We start from the raw sequence: 22,295 nt of genomic DNA on the forward strand, positions 1-22,295 counted from the left end.
GGATATACTTATCTCAGGAGATGGAGATATAATATATTATTATTTAAGCCCCAGCAATTTAACTGTACTTACTCTCTAAGGCAGGGGTCGGCAACGTTCGGCACGCGGCTCGCCAGGGTAAGCACCCTGGCGGGCCGGGCCAGTTTTATTTACCTGCTGACGCGGCAGGTTCGGCCGATCGCGGCCCCCACTGGCCGCGGTTCGCCGTCCTGGGCCAATGGGGGGCGGCGAGAAGCAGCGCAGGCGAGCGATGTGCTGGTCGCAGCTTCTTGCTGCCCCCATTGGCCCAGGACGGCGAACCGCGGCCAGTGGGGGCCGCGATCGGCCGAACCTGCCGCGTCAGCAGGTAAATAAAACTGGCCCGGCCCGCCAGGTGCTTACCCTGGCGAGCCGCGTGCCAAACGTTGCCGACCCCTGCTCTAAGGCCTTGTCTACACTGGCACTGATATGTAGGGTATGCGTAGTTACATGCTGCAGTGAAGTGCAGGCAGTGTCCACACTGCAGTGTGTAGCTATACGTGGCAGTGAAAGGGGGGGGAAGCAGTGGGAAGCAGATGGAACCCTTCCCCACCGCAAGGAACTGCTCCAGCACCAGGATGCTATACTGCTAAAAACAGTAGTGTAGATGGAGGAGGCACTGCTTGGGCATGTAGAAAGTCATGTAGGATATATACCCTCAGGTTCTGGTGTGTTTTTTCTTGCCTAAGCAGTGTCTCACTGTCTACACTTTATTTATACCTCGGTGTACAGAATCTATTGTACATGCCGCTGTAAGTGTAGACATAGTCTAAGCATATATACTGTAGGAAGTCTTCGTTCTATTGGGTGTGCCTTCTGAGAGCTTGGTAGAAAACTATCACAGAATAAAATTTCTAAAGCCACGGGGTGCCTCGCGTAATCACCCCCACAATGGAAACTACAGTGATGTCCAATGCCTACAACTGTCAAGTTCCTTTCTGGGAGAGGTGAAAAATCATCAACTGAAAAAACCTGCTCCAAAAAACAGATCCCTTATCAGGGAAGATGGATAAGTACTGAACTATTATAACTTACACCCTCAGAAATCATGAATTACAGATACTTACCTCTGTACCACATCCACTCAGTTGGTCTATTTGAGTAGACTTCTGTTTCTCATTCTGTAAAACAGAAATAAATCAAGGGCATACATGAAAACCCTTAGATTGGATAATGACAAAATGCTACATTTAATGACCAGCAAAACATACATCAGTGTTAAAAAAAGATATTTAACCAGTGGTTAAAAAATAAATGCAAATGTAACAGTTAGTTCTCATTTTTATAGAAATAGAAGGTATACTTCTTATGAAACTTTTAACAAGGGTAGGCTTCAACAAGAAGTGTCCTGAGTCAACAATAATCTGGGCAATTTCATTCTTCAAATCTAAATTGTCCTGCAATTTGAATTAATGCATTATTCTTCACTTTTTGTTTCAAACTGGTGCTATGTGAAGACAGGGTCAGTTTAAGATACTTAATTTGCACTTAAGCATACTTTTGATTTTCTTTTCTTTTCTGTTTTTCCAATGGTGAGATGTTGTATATACACTAGTGTTTATTCTGTAAAGTGCTTTGGGAGCCTATGAGATAAAAGGAACTAAATACAAGTGTAAAATCATTTTTACATCCAGCTAGGGGCCATCACTATGGTTCTATTAATGGACATTACAAAAACTGCACCTTAAAAAAAGCATGCCACCTGGGAATGCCAGCCTTCATTAACCCCCTGGGGCACAAACCCATCGTTGTGCACAACCCTTTAGCAAGTGACCCTCTCCCAACATAACTAGCCATCCACCAAACATCCACAACTACTAGCATTTGGAGAGGTGTGTAAGAGGAAGGAAAAGATGGGGGCAGAGGTAAGGTTGTAGCGAATGGTCTGATGTATGGTAGTTGTGGTTTTGATAAATCATGTGCCTGTGGGTAGAAGAGCATTGGATATTTACTATTAGAGGGTTAAATTTTTATTCTTTGCTTTTGTGGATGTGGCAACACTAAATTGACAACATACCTTACTGCATAATAATAAAACAAGTATTAATATATATCATGGACCTGCTCCTAAAGACACACATATTCATAAATATAAGTCTACAAACATGTGTTTGCTGTATTAGGGCTCACATAAGAACTACTAAATAACAATCAGTATATTATGGTGGGAATATATGCTGTACTGATTCAAAACAATTAATTGCTCATTTTTCTAAATATGAAATAATGCCCTCACTTCCTAATGCACTTCATGATTAAATCTGTGATATTATTAAAAGGGTAGAATGCATTAAGTTTTATTCTCCTTAACATACATTCCACACAGCAATAAGAATTCATCATAATGCTCAGCAAAATGTTTCTGGTTCAGGGATTTCTTTGGTTTTGAGACAAACGTAAACATAAATATAGTTATTTAAAGGCCAGTCATAGAAAGACTAAGGGCCAATCCACTGTTTTGTGAGACAGTTAAAAACCAAAATGAAACAAAATGACCAATCAATTGATATTTCATCTAGTCCATCATTTTTTCATTAGACACATATTAAACAATCACCTCATAATAGTATTGTACTAAATACTGTATAGAATTTTTAAACTTTACAAATTACTATATATTGTTACAATTTCTGCAGATGTTAAGAAATCTAATGTTATCTTTGTTACATTTGTGTTTGAAGGGCAAATATACCTAGGGAGAATTTTATTACATTTTTACAATTAAAAGTTTATACAGTCCTGTTTTTTTCTTACCTGAGTAAAATACATATGGTTTATTAATGTATTTTTCATTGCAACAAGTTGCATGTCAGACATTGTATCTCTGGCTTCTTGTTCGGCTAAAAGATGGTTCATTTGGTTATCTTCAGTAATATTTTGTATTTCATTCTGTGAAGGTCAAAAGATTTAAAACTTGCATATACAGAGACTGCTGTCTAAAACAACTCTACTTGCACCTTTTTTCTCCTCTTTAGATATTTTTGCATATATTTTTTATAAAGTTTATAAAATTATTTTGGACTAAAATAGGGTATGAAATTAAAAGAACTATTCCTGATTAATTCTGTGTGGATGGACGCTCTCACTTTGAATTAGCTTAACCCAGGGGTTAAGGCACTCTTATTCCAAAGTAAGAGTGTTCACACAGGGAGTTAATCAGGAATTGTTATTCTGTAATAACTCCTTTTCTAGAGAAGCCCCAATTTCATAAAGGGCAATAAAATATGATCAGATGTCAATTCCTTCCGGTGGCTGATTAGCAGTGATGAAGCTCAGCTGGCAACCTACAGTTTAAAGGTTCTATATCTTATTAACCAGTTTTCCAAGTCATCCAGTCCTTCTAGGTCTTAAACTCTTCCCTTAGTAGTTTGATTGTGATTCTACAACTACACACTGCTCCATACACAGGTCTTTTGGCGAAGCTACAATTTAGTCCATTGCTGTTATAAAATAATTACAAATTAAATTAGTCAGGTACTGTATAATATGGGGAAAATACATTTCATAAAGATTTTCAGTGCGTGATTTTAACCAAATGTTAATCATTAATTTTAACCGATCATTAATCCAATCCAACCAATTAATCAGTTAATTGGTTTTAACCAAATTGTTAATCCAACCAATCGTTAATCACCCTTACTGTTCAAAATTTATGCCCAATTTCTGATTGAAGCCAGACAAATTCTAGTTTTCAGTCATTGGTTCTTTTCTGCCTTTCTCCACTAAATTAGAGATCTTTAGATCCAATATTTTCTCCCTGTGAAGATACTTATACACTAATCAAAATTTTTTTTTTTTTTTTGGATAAACTGAACAGACTGAGATCTTTAAGTCTCTCACCATAAGGAATTTTTCCCAGCCCTCAAATGTTTTCGTAACATTCTTTTGCTCCCTTTCCAAACTATCAATATCATTTTTTTAAAAATAGGGAGGTAAGAACTGGAGGCAGTTTTCTAGTATAGGTGTCACCAATGCCACATTGAAAGGTAAAAATCACCTCCCTTACTTATATATCCACATTAGCCCTTGTTGTCACAGCATCACACTGGAAACTCATGCTGAGTTGCTTGTCTATTATGACCCCTAAATTGTTTTCAGAGTCACTGCTTTCCAAGATAGAATCCCCTATTCTGTAGATCTTGCCACATTCCTTGTTATTTTATCACTATTTTAATCTGACATTCACTTTGAGGGAGTAATAAACTAAGGCTCAATCCTGCAAGGTGCTGAGCACTCCAGCACCAATCCTGCTGTAACAGAGTGGTCTGCCCTGTTTAAGAGGTAGTGGGGACTGTGGCCAGCCAAATCCTATTCCAGGAGCTCTGGAACAGATGCTGAGAAAAGTAAGTGGTCCTGGGATAATGGTTAAGAGTCTAGGACAGGGGTCGGCAATGTTCGGCACGCGGCTCACCAGGGTAAGCACCCTGGCGGGCCGGGCCAGTTTTATTTACCTGCTGACGCAGGGCCAATGGGGGCGGCGGGAAGCCACGACCAGCAATTGCTCGCCTGCGCTGCTTCCTGCCGCCCCCATTGGCCCGGGACAGCGAACCGCGGCCAGTGGGGGCCGCGATCGGCCGAACCTGCTGCGTCAGCAGGTAAATAAAACTGGCCCGGCCCGCCAGGGTGCTTACCCTGGCGAGCCGTGTGTTGAACGTTGCCGACCCCTGGTCTAGGGAAACCCAGGTAACTGTATCTTTAAGGAACTGGGACCTTGCAGTTTGGGTGGGGCAAGGCTCCCCTTCCTTTCAGCCAATCAGTACAAGGTCTGGGGAAAGAAAGAAGTACATAAGCTGTCTCTTCCCTCATTAGAGGAGGAGACTCTGAGAGCAAGAAGTTTCCTGCAGAAGTCTGAGAGACACATAGTGAGAAAGGACTACAGTGGTGTGACCTGGCCTCCAAGCTGTGGAGGGAGGCAGGAAGACTGTGCCACAGCAGAGATGCATGGAGGAAGAACTATTATGAAGGTTTTGGTTTTAGTTCTGTTTCTTGAAAGACTGTTGCCAGCTCAGGTGGAACCAGTGCAGGGCAATTTAAAGGGAGAGGGAGAAGCACAACACAAGCCCTGGAAGGAAAGTTGTGTAATCCCTTAGCCAAGAGGGAAGGGTTTGGGTCTGCAGGGTCACTGGAAACTATGTGGAAAGAGTTAATATTTTAGAGTCCAGAAGGGGATTCTTGTTCTAAATACTTCTGATGGTGGAAAGTTACTGGCCATTGAAGGTGGGGTGCCTGAAGGGCCATGCCCTGCCATGAAGGGGTGCTCTGAAGGTACCATCCCTGCTACATCAGCAAAACACTCACATGTGTGCTCAACTTTAAGCATGAGAGAAGTCTTATTGGCTTCTGTGGGACTACTCATGTGGTCTTCATCAAGCACATGTTTATGTACTTTGCTGATTTGCCACAGTGCCAAGCAATTGAGGAAACTGAGTTCCTAATGACCATCCCATAGGAAGCTTTAATGCAAAATTCTGAAAACCATAGTATGACTTCAGACCAGAATGCAAAATAAGATTAGTGTAAGTGTACAGCTGTCACAATGTCAAGTTCAAGCAAAATGATTTCAGTTCAAGTGTGCGGAGATGGCATTACAATGTCAAAATGAAACCAAATAATTTTAGTCACACACTGTTAAGAAGGATAAGATTCAGCCAAAACCAAGATAACAAAATGAAGGCAACTTGACTGTAAGTGGAGTTCTTTAATGTGACTTCTGCACATGCACACTCCTGGGATGCACGGACAGAACCTTTCAGTAGCTCTTGTGCCCTTCCCTCACTGGTCTTGAATGTTCTAAGGCTGAGGCTACAGAAGGGAGTGCTGTGCTACAGCTGTCTCAGTTCCTTCTACCACCTCCTCACATCCCCTCTTCTTCTGAGACTTAACTTAATTTGTGGAAGGAGGATGGAAAATGTGAATATGCACCGGTATTCTCAAAGAACGCCAGTTCCAACAGTTCAGAAACATTGATCTAACTTAACTAGACTGATTGGATAACTAGAGAACTAAGGTGGCACTGAGACCAATCAGCTCCAATGAAGCCATGTCAGAAAGACCCACTGAATTTCCTGGTCAATCTGCTGTCACAGTTAGAAGTAACAGAAGCCCCTGAAGTACAGCACCCCCTTTTATAGCCTTGCCATCAAAGTGTTCAGCAACAGAGAGGGGAGATGCTGGAGGGGGGGGCAAAGTGATCCAACAGGCACTGCTATTCTGAAAGTGTGAATATGAACAGGCTACATAAAGAAGAATTCTCCTTTACAAGACCTTTAAACTGAGTCTGTTCCCTACACCTGTCCTCTATTTATTTGTGATCTAACAGACAAAATCCAAGTATGTCACAGTTTATAACCACTTAGATACTTGAAAGTTCTCTGAATAAAATCTGTTGCATGCTGATTTATCGTAAGGTTGCATATAAATACCAAATTAGATTTCTAGCATGGAATATTCTGCATCCTTTCTTCCTTGCACCACATCTTCCTCTAAGCCTCAAGCTGTGGCCACAACTTTCCCTGGACTGGATAACTAACTCCTCCTCGGGACAAATAAGGCAGATCCTAAATTAGACTATAGAATCAATCCAAGTCAGCATGGAACACTCCCTGCAGGAGTCCAGGCTGTATCCAGCTACAATAAAATTAAAGAGGAGTTCTACCATTGGCCTCAATGGGAGCAAGATTCAAATGTACAATGTTCACAACTGTACTACTTTTTTAGAAAGTGTTCCCTGGCCAAAGTTACAGAGTAGAAACTGAAAGGAGACTAAGGCATGCTCTGTAATTAAAATTCATGTCAAAATAGCAGTGGTACTCAGGGGTGTGAAAAATCCACACCCCTAAGTGCTGTAGTCATACCGACTTAACACCCAAATGCTTTCGTCAGCCTAGGTACTTTTGCTCCAGGAGGTGATGTTCCTACAGTAATGGAAAATGCCCTTCTGTTGCTGTAGGCTGTGTCTACACTACAATGTTATACCAACATATTATATAGTTCATGTAGCGTAGACATGGCCCCAGGTCTTTCCCATAGTATTGTGGAACACATTGCTTTTTTCCCCTAAAACTGCATTAAAAATTTGGCATTGTGAAGTGCTGAGTGAAAAGCAAGACTCGAAGTTTTGAACCTACCAATTTTGAGTTCCTTTTCTGTTTTATAACTGCTACAATATTACTAGGCACTATGGTCCAATTAACCACTGGCAAGCTGCATTTGCTTTCTGTAAGTTTCTGAATTTGTAATATGATCTGGATGAAAATGCAGGATAACTTATGAGTTCATGCATGGGGGCAGGGAAGGTAAATCACTAAACTGATTTTTTGAAGTGTTAAGGTACAGTTTTAATGCAGTTAAGTAGACATTGTCAGACTTGAAGAAAAAAATCCACTTCCATTTGACATTTTTGTACTTAGATACTAGAAAAACAATTACGGGGGGGAAATAGTTTTAATTTGTCATTTTGTGAATAGTTAGTGTCACTATTTTGTCAGTTGCATCACTTTCATGAACTGCTCAAAGTGTATACCTGTAGCTCTGTCATAACTATAAAGGGAAGGGTAACAGCTGTCCTGTGTACAGTACTATAAAATCCCTCCTGGCCAGAGACTCCAAAATCCTTTTCCCTGTAAAGGGTTAAGAAGCTCAGGTAACCTGGCTGGCATCTGACCTAAAGGACCAATAAGGTGACAAGATACTTTCAAATCTTGGGGGGGGAAGGCTTTTGTTTGTGTTCTTTGTTTGGGAGTGTGTTCGTTCTTGGGACTGAGAGGGACCAGACATCAATCCAGGTTCTCCACATCTTTCTAAACAAGTCTCTCCTATTTCAAACTTGTAAGTAAATAGCCAGGCAAGGCATGTTAGTTTTCCTTTAAAAAGAAGAACAGGAGTACTTGTGGCACCTTAGAGACTAACAAATTTATTAGAGCATAAGCTTTCATGGACTACAGCCCACTTCTTATGTTCCATTCTATATGCATCCGATATTGAGGAGATATATATACACACATACAGAGAGCATAAACAGGTGGGAGTTGACAACTCCCACCTGTTTATGCTTTCTGTATGCGTGTATATATATCTCCTCAATATATGTTCCATTCTATATGCATCCGAAGAAGTGGGCTGTAGTCCACGAAAGCTTATGCTCTAATAAATTTGTTCGTCTCTAAGGTGCCACAAGTACTCCTGTTCTTCTTTTTGCGGATACAGACTAACACGGCGGTTACTCTGAAACCTAGTTTTCCTTTGTTTTCTCAACTTGTAAATGTACCTTTTACCAGAGTGTTTATTTTTGTTTGCTGTACTTTGAACCTAAGACTAGAGGGGAGTCCTCTGAGCTCTTTAAGTTTGATTACCCTGTAAGGTTAATTTCCATACTGATTTTACAGAGATGATTTTTACCTTTTTCTTTAATTAAAAACCTTCTTTTTAAGAACCTGATTGATTTTTCCTTGTTCAAGATCCAAGGGGGTTGGATCTGTATTCACCAGGAGTTGGTGGGAGGAAGGAGGGGAAATGGTTAATTTCTCCTTGTTTTAAGATCCAAGGGGGTTGGATCTGTATTCACCAGGAGTTGGTGGGAGGAAGGAGGGGAATGGTTAATTTCTCCTTGTTTTAAGATCCAAGGGGTTTGGATCTGTATTCACCAGGGATTTGGTGAAGGTTTTTCAAGGTTTCCCAGGAATGGAATCCATTGAAATGGTGGCAGCAGAACCAGAGCTAAGCTGGTAGTTAAGCTTAGAAGTTTTCATGCAGGCCCCTACATTTGTACCCTAAAGTTCAAAGTGGGGATCCAGCCTTGACAAGCTCTAACAATGTGTTTACAAGTAGCAGCAGTGAATAAACCGCAATTGAAGAGATAGTAGGCAGGTGTGTGCACAGAAAAAGAGGGTGCTTGGTGGTGTTGCTATCCGACCCAACCAAAAGCAGAACAGAAAACCTGACTATACACAATCTTCTCCATGACACTTAAAAAAACCCAAAAAAGTTAGCACATGCTATTTAAAAGGTGATCAAAATTTAAAAAAAAAAAAAAGTGCATTTAAAAAAAAGTTGATAGCATCCCCTTCACTTCTGGCAGAGTTGCAGTATGTTCTAATCAATAAACACATTAATGAAGCATTAATTTCAGGTAAGAATGTTTATTTTACTTACCTCAAAAAGATAATCCCCTATATATTGCACAGGATAATATGGAGCTTCAAAGAGATGTTTCTCTCTCTCTATGGTGACACTTTTATTATCAGTGAATACATGAGTAACAGCTCTCACTTCCTTTTGTGGTGGATATATAATTGCCTTTCCAGCTTCTAGAACTCTTAAAAAAATTTACACACAGTTTAAAATATATATTTACTGAAAATTTGTTTTAAAGGGTTTTTTTTAAATGCTCACAAGCTACAATGCACCCAAAATTTACAGAAAATGGTCAGGTATGAAGTCACACTTCCTTCCTTAGCAGGCTAACTGAGCACTTCAAAGCCCTGAGACAAGTAGGTAACCCAACTAAACAACTGTCTTCTCAGTTTAGAAGAGAATACTAATTTTCTTCATCTTTTAGGAAGCTTCTACAAGTGCATTTTTATAAAGATCAAACTTTGTATTACAGTAACTATGGTTTATTGCAATATAGCTCAAGAGACTTAGTGGATCTTTATCTAAATAGAGGGATTTACTGAAAATGGGGTATTTGCCTTACCTGTAAATTGGAAAGGTAAGATTTCATAAGATATACACCTCTACGCCGATATAACGCGACTCGATATAACATGAATTCGGATATAACGCGGTAAAGCAGCACTCCAGGGGGGTGGGGCGGGAGCTCTGGCAGATCAAAGCAAGTTCGATACAACATGGTTTCACCTATAATGCGGTAAGATTTTTTGGCTCCCGAAGACAGCATTATATCAGGGTAGAGGTGTACCTACACTGCAGGAATGACTCCACAGCAGTGCAGTTAGTCCCACCTAATGTAATACCCAGACAGCTCAGCTAATGTTTCTGGCCTACTACCTGTAATTATTTCCCCATACACAACTTCCAAAGGTGCACTGCTGCAATTTATATTTCTAAGAAAAGATGACAGGTAACAGAGGGGGAGAGGAGAAAAAGGGGTCTTCTAAATTGGTGGATGCATATACTAGAAAAAATTGATGGATAAAGAATAAAATGCCCTGGTCTCACCTACTTTTTATATATTACACACACACACACACACACACAAGGTTAGTCATAATTGGAGAAAGGCAGAGATGAACAAACAGTAGTATTAAGTATAGCTGATAGAGAGAAAAAAATCAATCCTTTTTAAAAGTTACTGGCACTTATAGGACAGTTGACCAAAAGCTAGGTTTTCAGCAAGCAAAATATCTACCTTACTCATGCACAAAAGCATTGCAAAGGGATGCCCAGGTTGTTGTATGGTAATGTCGTGGGGAAAAAAATAGATTCCCTGATGCACACAACTCCCAGTTCATTTGTCTTGCTGATGCAGTTGCTATTAAAGGTTACTTTCATTCTTAACAAATAGGGATTTGCAGAACCATGTTAAGATTCCAGTGAAAGAACAGAATGTCTTTCAGAAGTGCTGCAGGATGTATGTACCCAGAACCCAGACACTGAAGATGAGGGAAGAAAACCTGTTCCATTTTGTAAAGGACACCTTAGTTGGCAAGCTAGAAGGAGAGGTAGTCAGCTGTGTCTCACTGGGACAGCAACAAAGAAAGAGGAAGTGGAAAAATGATAACTTGTAGTGGAATGCTAAAGCCACAGGTCAGGAATAGTGGCTGTTTACTTTCCCTGCCAAGAAGGAAATTGGCTTGTTTATATCCTCTGCCATTAAAGCAATACTTAACACATTTTGCTTGAGAAGGGCACAGGACAGCTCAATTTCCATGTGCCAAGAAAGGAGAAACCATATACAACTTAATAAACTAGATGTTAGGGGTTCTCGCTTTTGGAATGGGGTCACAACCCACAATTTCTGGATGCAGGCTGACTACCTACTTACAAGGAGGTTTCAGTCTAGTAGTAACCTAGGTTAATATTGATATGTGAAGATGAAAAGACTAGTGGTTATTACGGCCTGTGTCTTAAGGTAGTTTTAGAGAGCTACATGAGATCTGTAAGGAGCTTAGGCCCTATAAGAATAAATTTGGTTTTGTCTTGAGGGGAATTACATTGGTCTCCTATAAGCAGGAGCTGGGATTTTCAGATCTCTACTGTTTAATCTATAGTTAGTAATTTTGACAGAGGAACCTGCTATTAAATGCCAATGGACCACAAATATAAAATTAAGTTGGACTTCAATCAGCTTTAGAAAATGGCTTGGATGAAAGTTGCAGTCCTGAACATTCTCCAAACTGACATGTCAAATTACTACCCTATCTTGCTTTAAATCCCTACAAGGATTCTTTTTATAGTCTAAAAAGACAAAACAGTATTAAAGGATGAAGCGATACTATGTAGTATCATATGCTCATATACCAATAATTTGCTTTCCCCCTGCCTGCCCAAGTGTTGTAATTGCAGCAAGAGTATTGACCTACTCTAATTTCTCTCTGCCTCCTTACCCCTAAACCTGAGGAGGAGGAGGAAAAAAAAAATCAACTATGATAGGTATATGTGCATGTAACATTGTATAGCATCTCCACCACCACCCTTTTATACTGTTTGTCTTTTTAGAATATAAGCTTTTCCAGGCAGGAACCATGTCTACATCTAGGCCTACTGTAATGAGGCTTTGATCTCAGAGCCTTTGTTCACTGCCTAATATAAAATCACTTTTACTACCCCAATATATGCAATTTTAAGGAGCTGTTCCAACAAAATAACACAAGTTTGTTTTAAATTCAGTTTAATATTCCAGTTGGAAAATATTCTTTCTGCTTCAAATGCTTGAGCTCAAACTTGCTTAGTGTAAGGAAGGAAGGATCTTTAGCAGACCCTGATAACATAGCAATAAGGATCGTAAAACTTTTAACATGTACTGTATCATGAGGCTGAAGGCAGAATTCCTTCAACCACCCAAGTAGTGCAACAATAACCACCTGATGCACTAATGGCTTAACTGGCTATTGGAATAAGGTTTTTTAATTAAAAAAAAATTATGAACATGAGGCGCAGGTGTTATGCCCTATATTCTACTAGAAACTTTTTCATCGTAATGTTTGAGCATTAAGATCCTTCTCATTCACTCCTGTCCTTCAGAAGCCTACCTGCCCTGTCAGCAGCAGGATGTGGTCCAATGGCCACTTCCAACTCACCTTTATTAAAACATAGGCATCTCAGAACTAAGTCTTAAAATATTAAAGAAGACCAAGTTTGTTTTAAAACAAAGTGGGATAGAAGAGGATAGAGATCCCAAAAGGCCAACTGAGCACTTTTAAACTCATTTTTCCCCTTCAGTTCCTCCTCCTCCCATCCCCTCCTTTATCATCATCTTTTGAATCTTCCCTATTTACCATGATCTGAGTAAGTTTTTGTCTTTCAGTTCTGAGGCTGCAGCAGTGTACCGCTAGAGAGCTGCTGCATGAGTGTGACATAAGAGGTCCAAGTCAATCAGAATGTGGCTTTACAATATGTCGAACCATACTTAGCATATTATTTCACTCTTACCATATGAGACAGTCTTGTTTTCCTCTAGGATTGCCACTCATATAATAAAAGACAAAGTTGCCATCCCAGAGAAAAGGGGGGTAGTTTTACAATAGACTACGATCACCACAGATCTAACTGTATTCCTTGCCCTTTTAATCACACACCCCGCCTCTCCAAGTTCAACCTGAGCATTTAGGCGCTACAGTTTTGGGGGAGGAGGAGGCCAAAAACAGTGATGGGGGGGGGGGGGGAAGTGGAACTAGACCAAGATCCTCTTATTTTAAAAATAACAGAGTAATGGAACAGTTTAATGGTATTTTCATATCTAAACATTTATCAAAGTTAACAAAATGCTAGATGCATAGATAGAATGTAACATCAACTCAAAGAAAGCTTCATTACACAAATGAAATATGGTTCTGGACACTTCATTTCGGTACCATAGCAGCATTCTTTTATTTTTCTAATGAGCATGAACTGAGGCTATGGCCATGAACAAATCGGGGGGGGGGGGGGAAGGGGGGGCGGCGGCGCAGGCACAGAGGAAGTCTTCCTAGGCTATTAATTTAAAATATGCATAATACCCTAAGTGCTATAGTCAACAATGTGGTAATAGTAAGTCAAAAGAAACTAAACTGGCAGATAAAAACATTTACCATTCCAACTATTATAAATATGTGGAACAGTAGGTTATACAGAGACTAAAGCACTGGGCGTTGTTGTGGACCAATTTAATTGGGATGGGAGAGGGAGAACAACAATGTAATTTAGCTATATCAACTATTTTATCATTAATTACTTCAACTTTAAGTAGTATCATCCTACCTTGTGATAGAATCCCTTCGTTTATCACCTTCTTTCACAAGGAGGATAACTTTCCATCTGTGGAAGGCCCCTAAAGCACCAGAGCATGTCAGTTCTTTGCGCCATCTTTTAGGTGCAGATTGCATTTGAGGTGAATAATGGGAGTCTCTTTCAATTTTATATCCCCATTCGTAAGTTGTTTCATCAAGCCATCTGCCACTTTCAGCACTATTAATTATGTAGTCCTTAGTTAGTATCCACTTTCCTAGAAAGCAAATGAACTGTCAACCACAAAAGAATTTTTATACAGACAAATGGCAAATGAACATCAAATATAAAATTAACTTCAAGCTCTCTCACTCAAAAACCACGTTATAGCTTTAAGTAACATTTCAAACAATTTTCCTCCAAAAGTTATCCTTTCCTAATATTTTATCAGAATTGTGCGAAGTCACTGAACATGGTAGTTTTGCTTTCTTCTAATGACATAGTATCCTCTTAGCTCTTCCAGAATAAAATAATCCCAGACAAAAGAAAAATAATGATATTTATTTGCCTGTCTAGATTTTGCTCCTGTGTCTTTTGTCCAGTATCAACTTAGCCTTAGTATTCTTATATGATGTTTTACAATACACTGTACAAATAGATTTCCTGACTGCGGACAGTCTGTGCACTCAGAGAAAATGCAACAGCTCCGTCGAATCACTTCTATGAATAATCGGTTTAGATATACAAATAAAGGCATCCCATGCTAGTTTCTTATTTAAATCCATAAATACCCCAGCACCACCAGCTAACACACTGTCTAAATTTTTAGCATACTAAAAGCACAGAATAGTCCATCTCTAAACTCTGAAAGTCTAGACATTCCTAATTGTGTAAGTTTAGTGGATACCAATATTAGGGGGAAACCATTTTAGACTAGTACTCTAGTCTCTCTCCTTTCCACATCCTTTTCCCTCACCTCCTCTGCCTCTTCTTCTGTACGTAATGATCCTCCTCCTTTTCCAAATGTCTCTGATCTTTCAGGTTCAGATCAGGAGTTGTGGTCCTCTTGTATTGAAACACTACTTATAGTATACATTAAGTGAAATTGACTAATTGTGTGATCCTAATCAATTTCTCAGAACAGCAGGGATGACTGGTAAAATGCATCAGTGCAGGAGCAGATGGTATGTCTAAAGGAGCTAGCACTGGGTGCCAGCAGACATCTAATGGAAAGACACAAAGGTGCTCTGTACATAACCTATAGCTTAATAAACCCCTTGTCACCAATTCCTACTCAATAGGTTCCACATTGGTATGCTTGTTGGAAATTTCAGGGTGAGGATAAATACTGAAGGGGATTAGAATCTAACCACACTCTTACTACAGTTTTACCAAGAAAAGGTGGTGGAGATGCATGTCTCTTTTTCTCCCCACACCGGCCCAACACCCAAAAAAAAAGAAAAAGTGCAGAAGGGCAATATTGAGCATTACTAGGGAATGATTATGGGTAAAACTATATAAGGTGGGACGCATACTTAGTGTTCTTTGGAAGATATATTGTGTCAATGTGAACTAGTAGTGGTAACAAGACCAAAATAGTGTTTTGCATTACTTTATCGTTTATGGATAGGGCCCTACTGAATTCACGGCCATGAAAAACACGTCACAGACTGTGAAATCTGGTCTTTTGTGTGCTTTTACCCTATATGATACAGATTTTATGGGGGGGCGGGGAGGGAGACCAGCATTTTTCAAATTGGGGGGTCCTGACCCAAAAGGGAGTTGCAGGGGGTCTGCAAAGTTATTTTAGAAGGGTTGTGGTATTGCCACCCTTCTGCACTGCCTTCAGAGTTGGGCAGCCAGAGAGCGGCAGCTTTTGGCCAGGTGCCCAGTTCTGAAGGCAGCGCCCCGCCAGCAGAAGCAAGGATGGCAAGATTATACCATGCCACCCTTATGTCTGTGCTGCTGCCTTCAGAGTTGGGTGGTCGGACAGTGGCGGCTGCTGACTGAGGGCCCCTTTCTGCAGGCAGCAGTGCAGAAGTAAAGGTGGCAATATCATACCATGCCATCCTTACTTCTGCGCTGCTGCTGGCGGCAGCGGCTCTGCTTTCAAAGCTGGTCTCCCAACCAGAAGCCGCCACTCTCCAGCTACCCAGCTCTGAAGGCAATGTTGCTGCCTGCAGCAGCGCAGAAGGAAGGATAGCAGTACTGCAATCCCACCCCCACAAATCACCTTGTGACACCACCCCACCCCCCAACTCTTTTTTGGGTCAGGACCCCTACAATTACAATACCATGAAATTTCAGATTGAAGTATATGAAATTTACTATTTTTAATATCCTATGACCGTGCAATTGAGCAAAATGGAATGTGAATTTAGTAGGGCCCTATTTATGGGCACTGAAAATTTTTCTCTCTCTCTCTTTATTTATTTATGTTAAAGGCATATCTTTATAGACTTCCATAAATGAAAACACTTTTTTTTTTAAACTTTGCTGCATAAGTGCCATAGGTTCACAATGGCTTAAATAAAGAAATTCACAGAAAATATGCATATCTCCATGTAATTTTGAAAGTAATCAGCATGCCTACATTTGGTCTTTGAATACCACTGTATTTTTGTAATTATAATGGCTTATCATATCAGGGCATACCACCTTTGACTCATACCCAAAAGCAACACTGGCTAATTTGTATGTTCACTCTGAATTTTTGTAGCTCCTTCTGGGTTACACCCTATTATATTTTCCGAGTTTAGCAGTGCTCTGGCACATGTAAGTATTTTCTGAAATTACACTATGGCCCAAATCCTGACCCCCCCTCCCTCCCCCCCGTGAGAATGTAGTACCGACATGGTTGCAAAACAAATGTGATTCTGCACAGTACATAGGAGGGCTCCATGATGAAGAGAACAGAAGTACAGCCAGTGCATACATGACTATGAAGATCCACTAATAGAAGGGATGCGATAGTCATCACAGAGCAGCTCTACTGGCACTCTGTAAATTGAAAGAAGGATTCCATCCTTTCTACCCCAATAAGAAATGCTTGAACAAAGTCCTTTGATTAATGTTTGGTGAGATGGGGAGTGGGATTTACCCCTAAACTAAGATTTCAGTGATGAATAAATTTTCACCCTATTTTAGTTCATCCACTATGGTCTCTGGACCACAGTTTAAAAAGATTCTGAATGCATTGAGTTGAGGGTTGTTTTTTTAAATCATGTAAACAGACACTCACAAAACTTAAGTACCATTGGAAAGTAGGTGGTCTATCCCTCTTCTCCCAAAAGCTAACTTGCTAACGTACCTCAGAGATAATTAGAGATGACTATTAGCCTTTAATCTAAAAGTCAAATCTCTTATGCTCAAGATGTTGATACTACCTTTAATAGCAAAAGGTAGTATCAACATCTTGAGTATAAGAGATTTGACATCATTTCTTTTTCTCCTTGTCATTGATTGGATTATGAAGATATCCACTTATGGAGCGCAGGAACGGAATCCAGTGGACGTTGTGGACCCAGCTTGATGACCTGGACTTTGCTATGTGAAAGGAGTGCAAGGTTGTCAGCAAACAGCAGATGCAAGAGAAGACCAACATAGTGGCAGCCACGTCATCACATGTTGGCCTCAACATCCACAAGGACAAGACCAAGATCCTCAAGATTAACTCCATCAGTAATGACCCAGTCACACTGAAAGGAAGCCCTCTGGAAGAAGTGCAGTCCTTTACCTACTTAGGCAGCATCATCGACCAACAGGGTGGCACAGACGCAGACATCAAAGCAAGGATCGGTAAGGCAGGAGCAGCTTTCTTACAGCTCAAGAACATCTGGAGCTCCAGAGAGCTGTCTTTGGCAACAAAGATTCGACTGTTCAACTCCAACGTGAAATCAGTCTTATTTTATGGAGCTGAAACCTGGAGGACAACTAAAACAGCCACGAGGAAGATCCAGACCTTCATAAATAGTTGCCTTAGCAGGATTCTCCAGATCCGTTGGCCAGACACCATCAGCAACATCTACCTCTTGGAGAGGACCCGTCAACTTCCAGCAGAGGAAGAAATTAGAAGGAGAAGGTGGGGCTGGATAGGACACACACTACGCAAGCAGCCAACCAACATCACTAGACAGGCATTGCCGTGGAATCCCCGAGGCAAGCAGAAAAGAGGCCATCCAAGAAACACCTGGTGACGCGACCTTCAGACTGATAGCATAAAAATGGGCTATACCTGGAACCAGTTAGAGCAAATGGCCCAGGATAGAGGACTCTGGAGATCTGTGGTTGGCGGCCCATACCCCGATTGGGGTGACGGGTATGAGTGAGTGAGTTAATAGCAAAAGGTGACTTTTAAAACATGTACATTTTTCACTTTGGGGATAAAGTAATCCAGTCCTTTTTACTAGGTCTGTGCCATAGATCTTAGTTATATAATGTTCTGATTTGTAAACTATTATTTCTATATACAATGAGGGTATGTTTCTCAATTTTCAGATATAGCAATTTTCTAAACCTCTGGTACAAATTTATGTCAAAATGGTATAACAAGCATGTTCAGGTATTAGTCTGTATCAGTTTGATTATATTTTCTATTTTATGCCTAAATTCCTTGACACTAAAGAATGCAGAATCAAAACTGGAAGGCACCATCACACTGGGCACTGCTTTGTACTTATTGTTTAAAAAGACAGAAACTGTAACATAAACTTTGAAACAAGTGGAAGGCTAGAAAGGACTTACAGTGTCTAGAACAGAGGTGGGCAAGCTACAGCCCAGGTGCCACATCCGGCCCTCCAGACGTTTTAATCGGGCCCTCGAGCTCCCGCCGGGAAGTGGGGTCTGGGGCTTGCCCCACTCCGCACAGCTCCCAGAGGCAGTGGCACGTCCCCACTCCGGCTCCTATGCATAGGGGCAGCCAGGGGGCTCCACATGCTGCCCCACCCCAAGCATTGCCCCTGCAGCTCCCATTGGCTGGGAACCACAGCCAATGGGAGCTGCAGGGGCATTGTCTGCACACAGGGCAGCGCACAGAGCCACCTGGCCGCGCCACCGCATAGGAGCGGGAGGGGGGGACATGCCACTGTTTCTGGGAGCTGCTTGAGGTAAGTGCCACCCGGCGCCTGCCCCCCATGCTCCAACCCCCTGCTGCAGCCCTGATCCCCCTCCTGCCCTCCAAACCGCTCGGTCCCAGCCCAGAGCAACCTTCTACATCCCCAAATCCTCATCCCCAGCCCAACCCCAGAGCCTGCACCCCCAGCCGGAGCCCTCATGCCCTCCTGCACCCCAACCCCCAATTACATGAACATTTATGGCCCACCATACAATTTCCATACCCAGATGTGGGCCTCAGGCCACAAAGTTTGCCCCCCCCCCCCGGTCTAGAACAAGGAACAAAGAGAAGCATTGCTCTGCTCTCCAGAGATAACAGCCTTATCACCACCCCATCCCTCTAACAAGTCTCATATTTTCACACTTCTCTACAGAGGAAAAAGGACAGTAAACTATCTAAACTCTTACATGCCACAGGGGGCTACAACAGCGGTACCCTTAACTCACCCAACAATATTGTTAATCTATCCAACCACACACTAAGCCTGGCAGAAGAGTCTGTCCTATCTCAGTGACTCTTTCTGCACCCCCACCCCCACGCACGTGATACAATTCTGCAGTGATCTGGAAGCCTACTTTTGCTATCTCCGACTCAAGGAATATTTTCAAACACACTACTTAACAGTGCATTGACCCACAGGAACCCTCCTACCAACACTACAAGAAGAATTCTGTGTGGACTCCTCCTGATGGTTGAAACAACAGACTGGACTTCTACATAGTGTTCCACAGACATGCACAGTCTGAAATTGTGAACAAACAGCATCACTTGCCCCATAACCTCAGCCGTACAGAATGCAACACCATTCACAGCCTCAGAAACAATTCTGACATTATAATCAAAGGGGCTGACAAAGGAGGTGCTGTAGTCATCATGAACAATTCGAATTATGAACAGGAGGTTGCCAGGCAACTCTCCAACACCACATTCTACAGGCCCTATCCTCCAATCCCACTGAGGAGTACCAAAAGAAACTACACCATCTGCTCAAGAAACTCCCTGCTATAGCACAGGAACAAATCTACACAGACGAACACCTAGAGCCCTGACGAGGGGTATTCTATCGGCTACCCAAGATCGATAAATCTGGAAATCCTGGACACCCCAACATCTCAGGCACTGGCACTCTTATAGCAGGATTACCTGGATATTTGGACTCTCTCCTCAGCTAGGAGTGCTAGCAGCATAGGGTCTATCTTTGAGACATCACCAACTTCCTGAGGAAACTACAATGCATTGGTGATCTTCCTGAAAACACCATCCTGGTCACCATGGATGTAGAAGCTCTTTACACCAATATTCCACATGAGGATGAACTACAAGCTGTCAGGAACAGTATCCCTGATGAGGCCACAGCACACCTGGTGGCTGAGCTTTGGGACTTTGTCCTCACTCACCACCATTTCAGATTTGGGGACAACTTATACCTTCAAATCAGCAGCACTGCTATGGGTATCCACATGGCCCCACAGTATGCCAACATTTTAATGGCTGACTTAAAACAACGCTTCCTTAGCTCTCATCCCCCAGCGCCCCTCCTCTACTTGTGCTACATTGAGGTCATCATCATCATATGGACCACGGGAAAGAGGCCCTTGAAGAATTCCACCTGGATTTCAACAATTTCCACCCCACTATCAACCTCAGCCTGGACCAGTCCACACAAGAGATCCACTTCTTGGACATTACAGTGCAAATAAGTAAGTAATAGTCACATAAACACCACCCTATACTGGAAACCTACTGACTGCTATACTACCTACATGCCTCCAGCTTCCATCCAGGACATTCCACATGATCCATTATCTACAGCCAAGCCCTAAATTACAACCACATTTGCTCCAATCCCTCAGACAGAGACAAACCTCTACAAGATCTTTATCAAGCATTCTTAAAACTACAATACCCACCTGGGGAAATGAGGAAACAGATTGACAGAGCAAGATGGGTACTCAGAAGTCACCTACTACAGAACAGGCCCAACAAAGAAAACAACAGAACACCACGTACAGGCCCCGGTTTAAAACATCTCCAGCACATCTTCAATGATCCCTCATTCTCACAGACCTTGGGAGGCAGGCCAGTCCTTCCTTACAGTCAGCCCCCCAACCTGAAGCAAATACTCACCAGCAACTACACACTACACCACAAATGCTAACCCAGGAACCAATCCCTGTAACAAACCGTGTTGCCTACTCTGTCCCCATATCTACTCTAGCGACACCATCAGAGGACCCAACCACATCAGCTACACCATCAGGGGCTCATTCATCTGCACCTCTACTAATGTGATACACCTCTACCCCGATATAACACGACCCGATATAACACGAATTCTAATATAACACGGTAAAGCAGTGCTCCAGGGGGACGGGGCTGCACACTCCAGCAGATCAAAGCAAGTTCGATATAATGCGGTAAGATTTTTTTGGTGCCTGAGGACAGCGTTATATCGAGGTAGAGGTGTATGTACCAGCGATGCCCCTCTGCCATGTGCATTGGCCAAACCCAACAGTCTATACGTAAAAGAATAAATGGACACAAATCAGATATCAGGAATGGTAACATACAAAAGCCAGTAGGAGAACACTTCAATCTCCCTGGACATTCTATAACAGATTTAAAAGTAGCCATCCTTAAATGAAAAAACTTCAAAAACAGACTTCAAAGAGAAACTGCAGAGCTACAATTCATTTAGAAACTTAACACATTAATTTGGGCATGAACAGGGACTGGGAGTGGCTGGCTCACCACAAAAGCAATTTTCCCTCTCATCAATTTTTGGGAGTGGACCACATCCACCCTGACTGAATTGGCCTTGTGAACACTGATTCTCCACTTGTAAGATAACTCCCTTCTCCGTGTGCCACTATATTTATGCCTGTATCTGTAATTTTCACTGTATGCATCTGAAGAAGTGGGGTTTTTTTACCCACAAAAGCTTATGCCCAAATCAATTTATTAGTCTTTAAGTTGTCACTGGACACCTCATTGTTTTTGTGGATACAGACTAACACTGCTACCCCACTGATATTGTCACCTTGTCTCTCTCTGCCATTTTGTTTAGTTGTCCTTTTGAGAGAGAGAAAAGGGGAGGGGGAGGGGAGTCCTTGCATGCAGAAACCTGATGGAGAGGTATGAGGTGCAAGAGACCTTCCTGAAATATCCTTGACAGAGTTCCCTTTACACCAGGGTGGGCAATAATTTTTGCAGGGCAGGGTCACTCGACGAATTTTGGTAAGTTGTCATGGGCTGCATATTTCTACTATATTAATGGAGGAGGTGCTCCGGGCTGGTGCAGAGTGTTGGGGTGCAGGAGAAGGTGCAGGGTCTGACAGGGAGTTTGGTACAGGAGGGAGTTCTGACCTGGGGCAGGGGGTTGGAGTGCTGGAGGGGGTGCAAGGTGCAGGCTCTACCACAGCTGGCTCCCGGCCGGCGGCGCAGCAGGGCTCTAGCATGCTGCCTGCATGCCGTGGCCCCACGCCACTCCCGGAAGTGGCTGTGGCTGGCTGCTGCTGGCACATCTCTGTGCACCCCTTGGGGGGCAGCAGGACTCCGTGCGCTGCCCGTGCCTGCAAGCACCACCCTTGCAGCTCCCATTGGCTGGTTTCTGGCCAATGGGAGCTATGAGGTCAGTGCTGGGGACAGGGGCAGTGCACAGAGCCACCTCCCTCCTCGCCAGGGGCACACAGAGATGTACCAGCAGCAGCCAGCCACTTCCGGGAACAGCATGGGGCTACAGCAGGCAGGCAGCCTGCCTGAGTGCCCTGCTGTGCTG

General features: G+C 42.3%; 1 protein-coding gene across 1 annotated transcript in view; it reads right to left on the bottom strand.

Annotated features, from left to right (window-relative positions):
- Window positions 1-22,295, bottom strand: part of SLF1 (SMC5-SMC6 complex localization factor 1) — a 79,321-nt gene that overhangs the window by 49,563 nt on the left and 7,463 nt on the right. The window contains exons 4-7 of the mRNA XM_054033056.1: window positions 13,438-13,681; window positions 9,169-9,331; window positions 2,773-2,907; window positions 1,086-1,139 (exon numbers count right to left, since the gene is read on the bottom strand). Coding sequence (XP_053889031.1) covers window positions 1,086-1,139; window positions 2,773-2,907; window positions 9,169-9,331; window positions 13,438-13,681 — 596 coding nt within the window. The remainder of the gene's footprint in view (window positions 1-1,085; window positions 1,140-2,772; window positions 2,908-9,168; window positions 9,332-13,437; window positions 13,682-22,295) is intronic.

The sequence above is a fragment of the Malaclemys terrapin genome, chromosome 6 (genome assembly GCF_027887155.1).
Source record: "Malaclemys terrapin pileata isolate rMalTer1 chromosome 6, rMalTer1.hap1, whole genome shotgun sequence".
NCBI lineage: Eukaryota > Metazoa > Chordata > Testudines > Emydidae > Malaclemys > Malaclemys terrapin.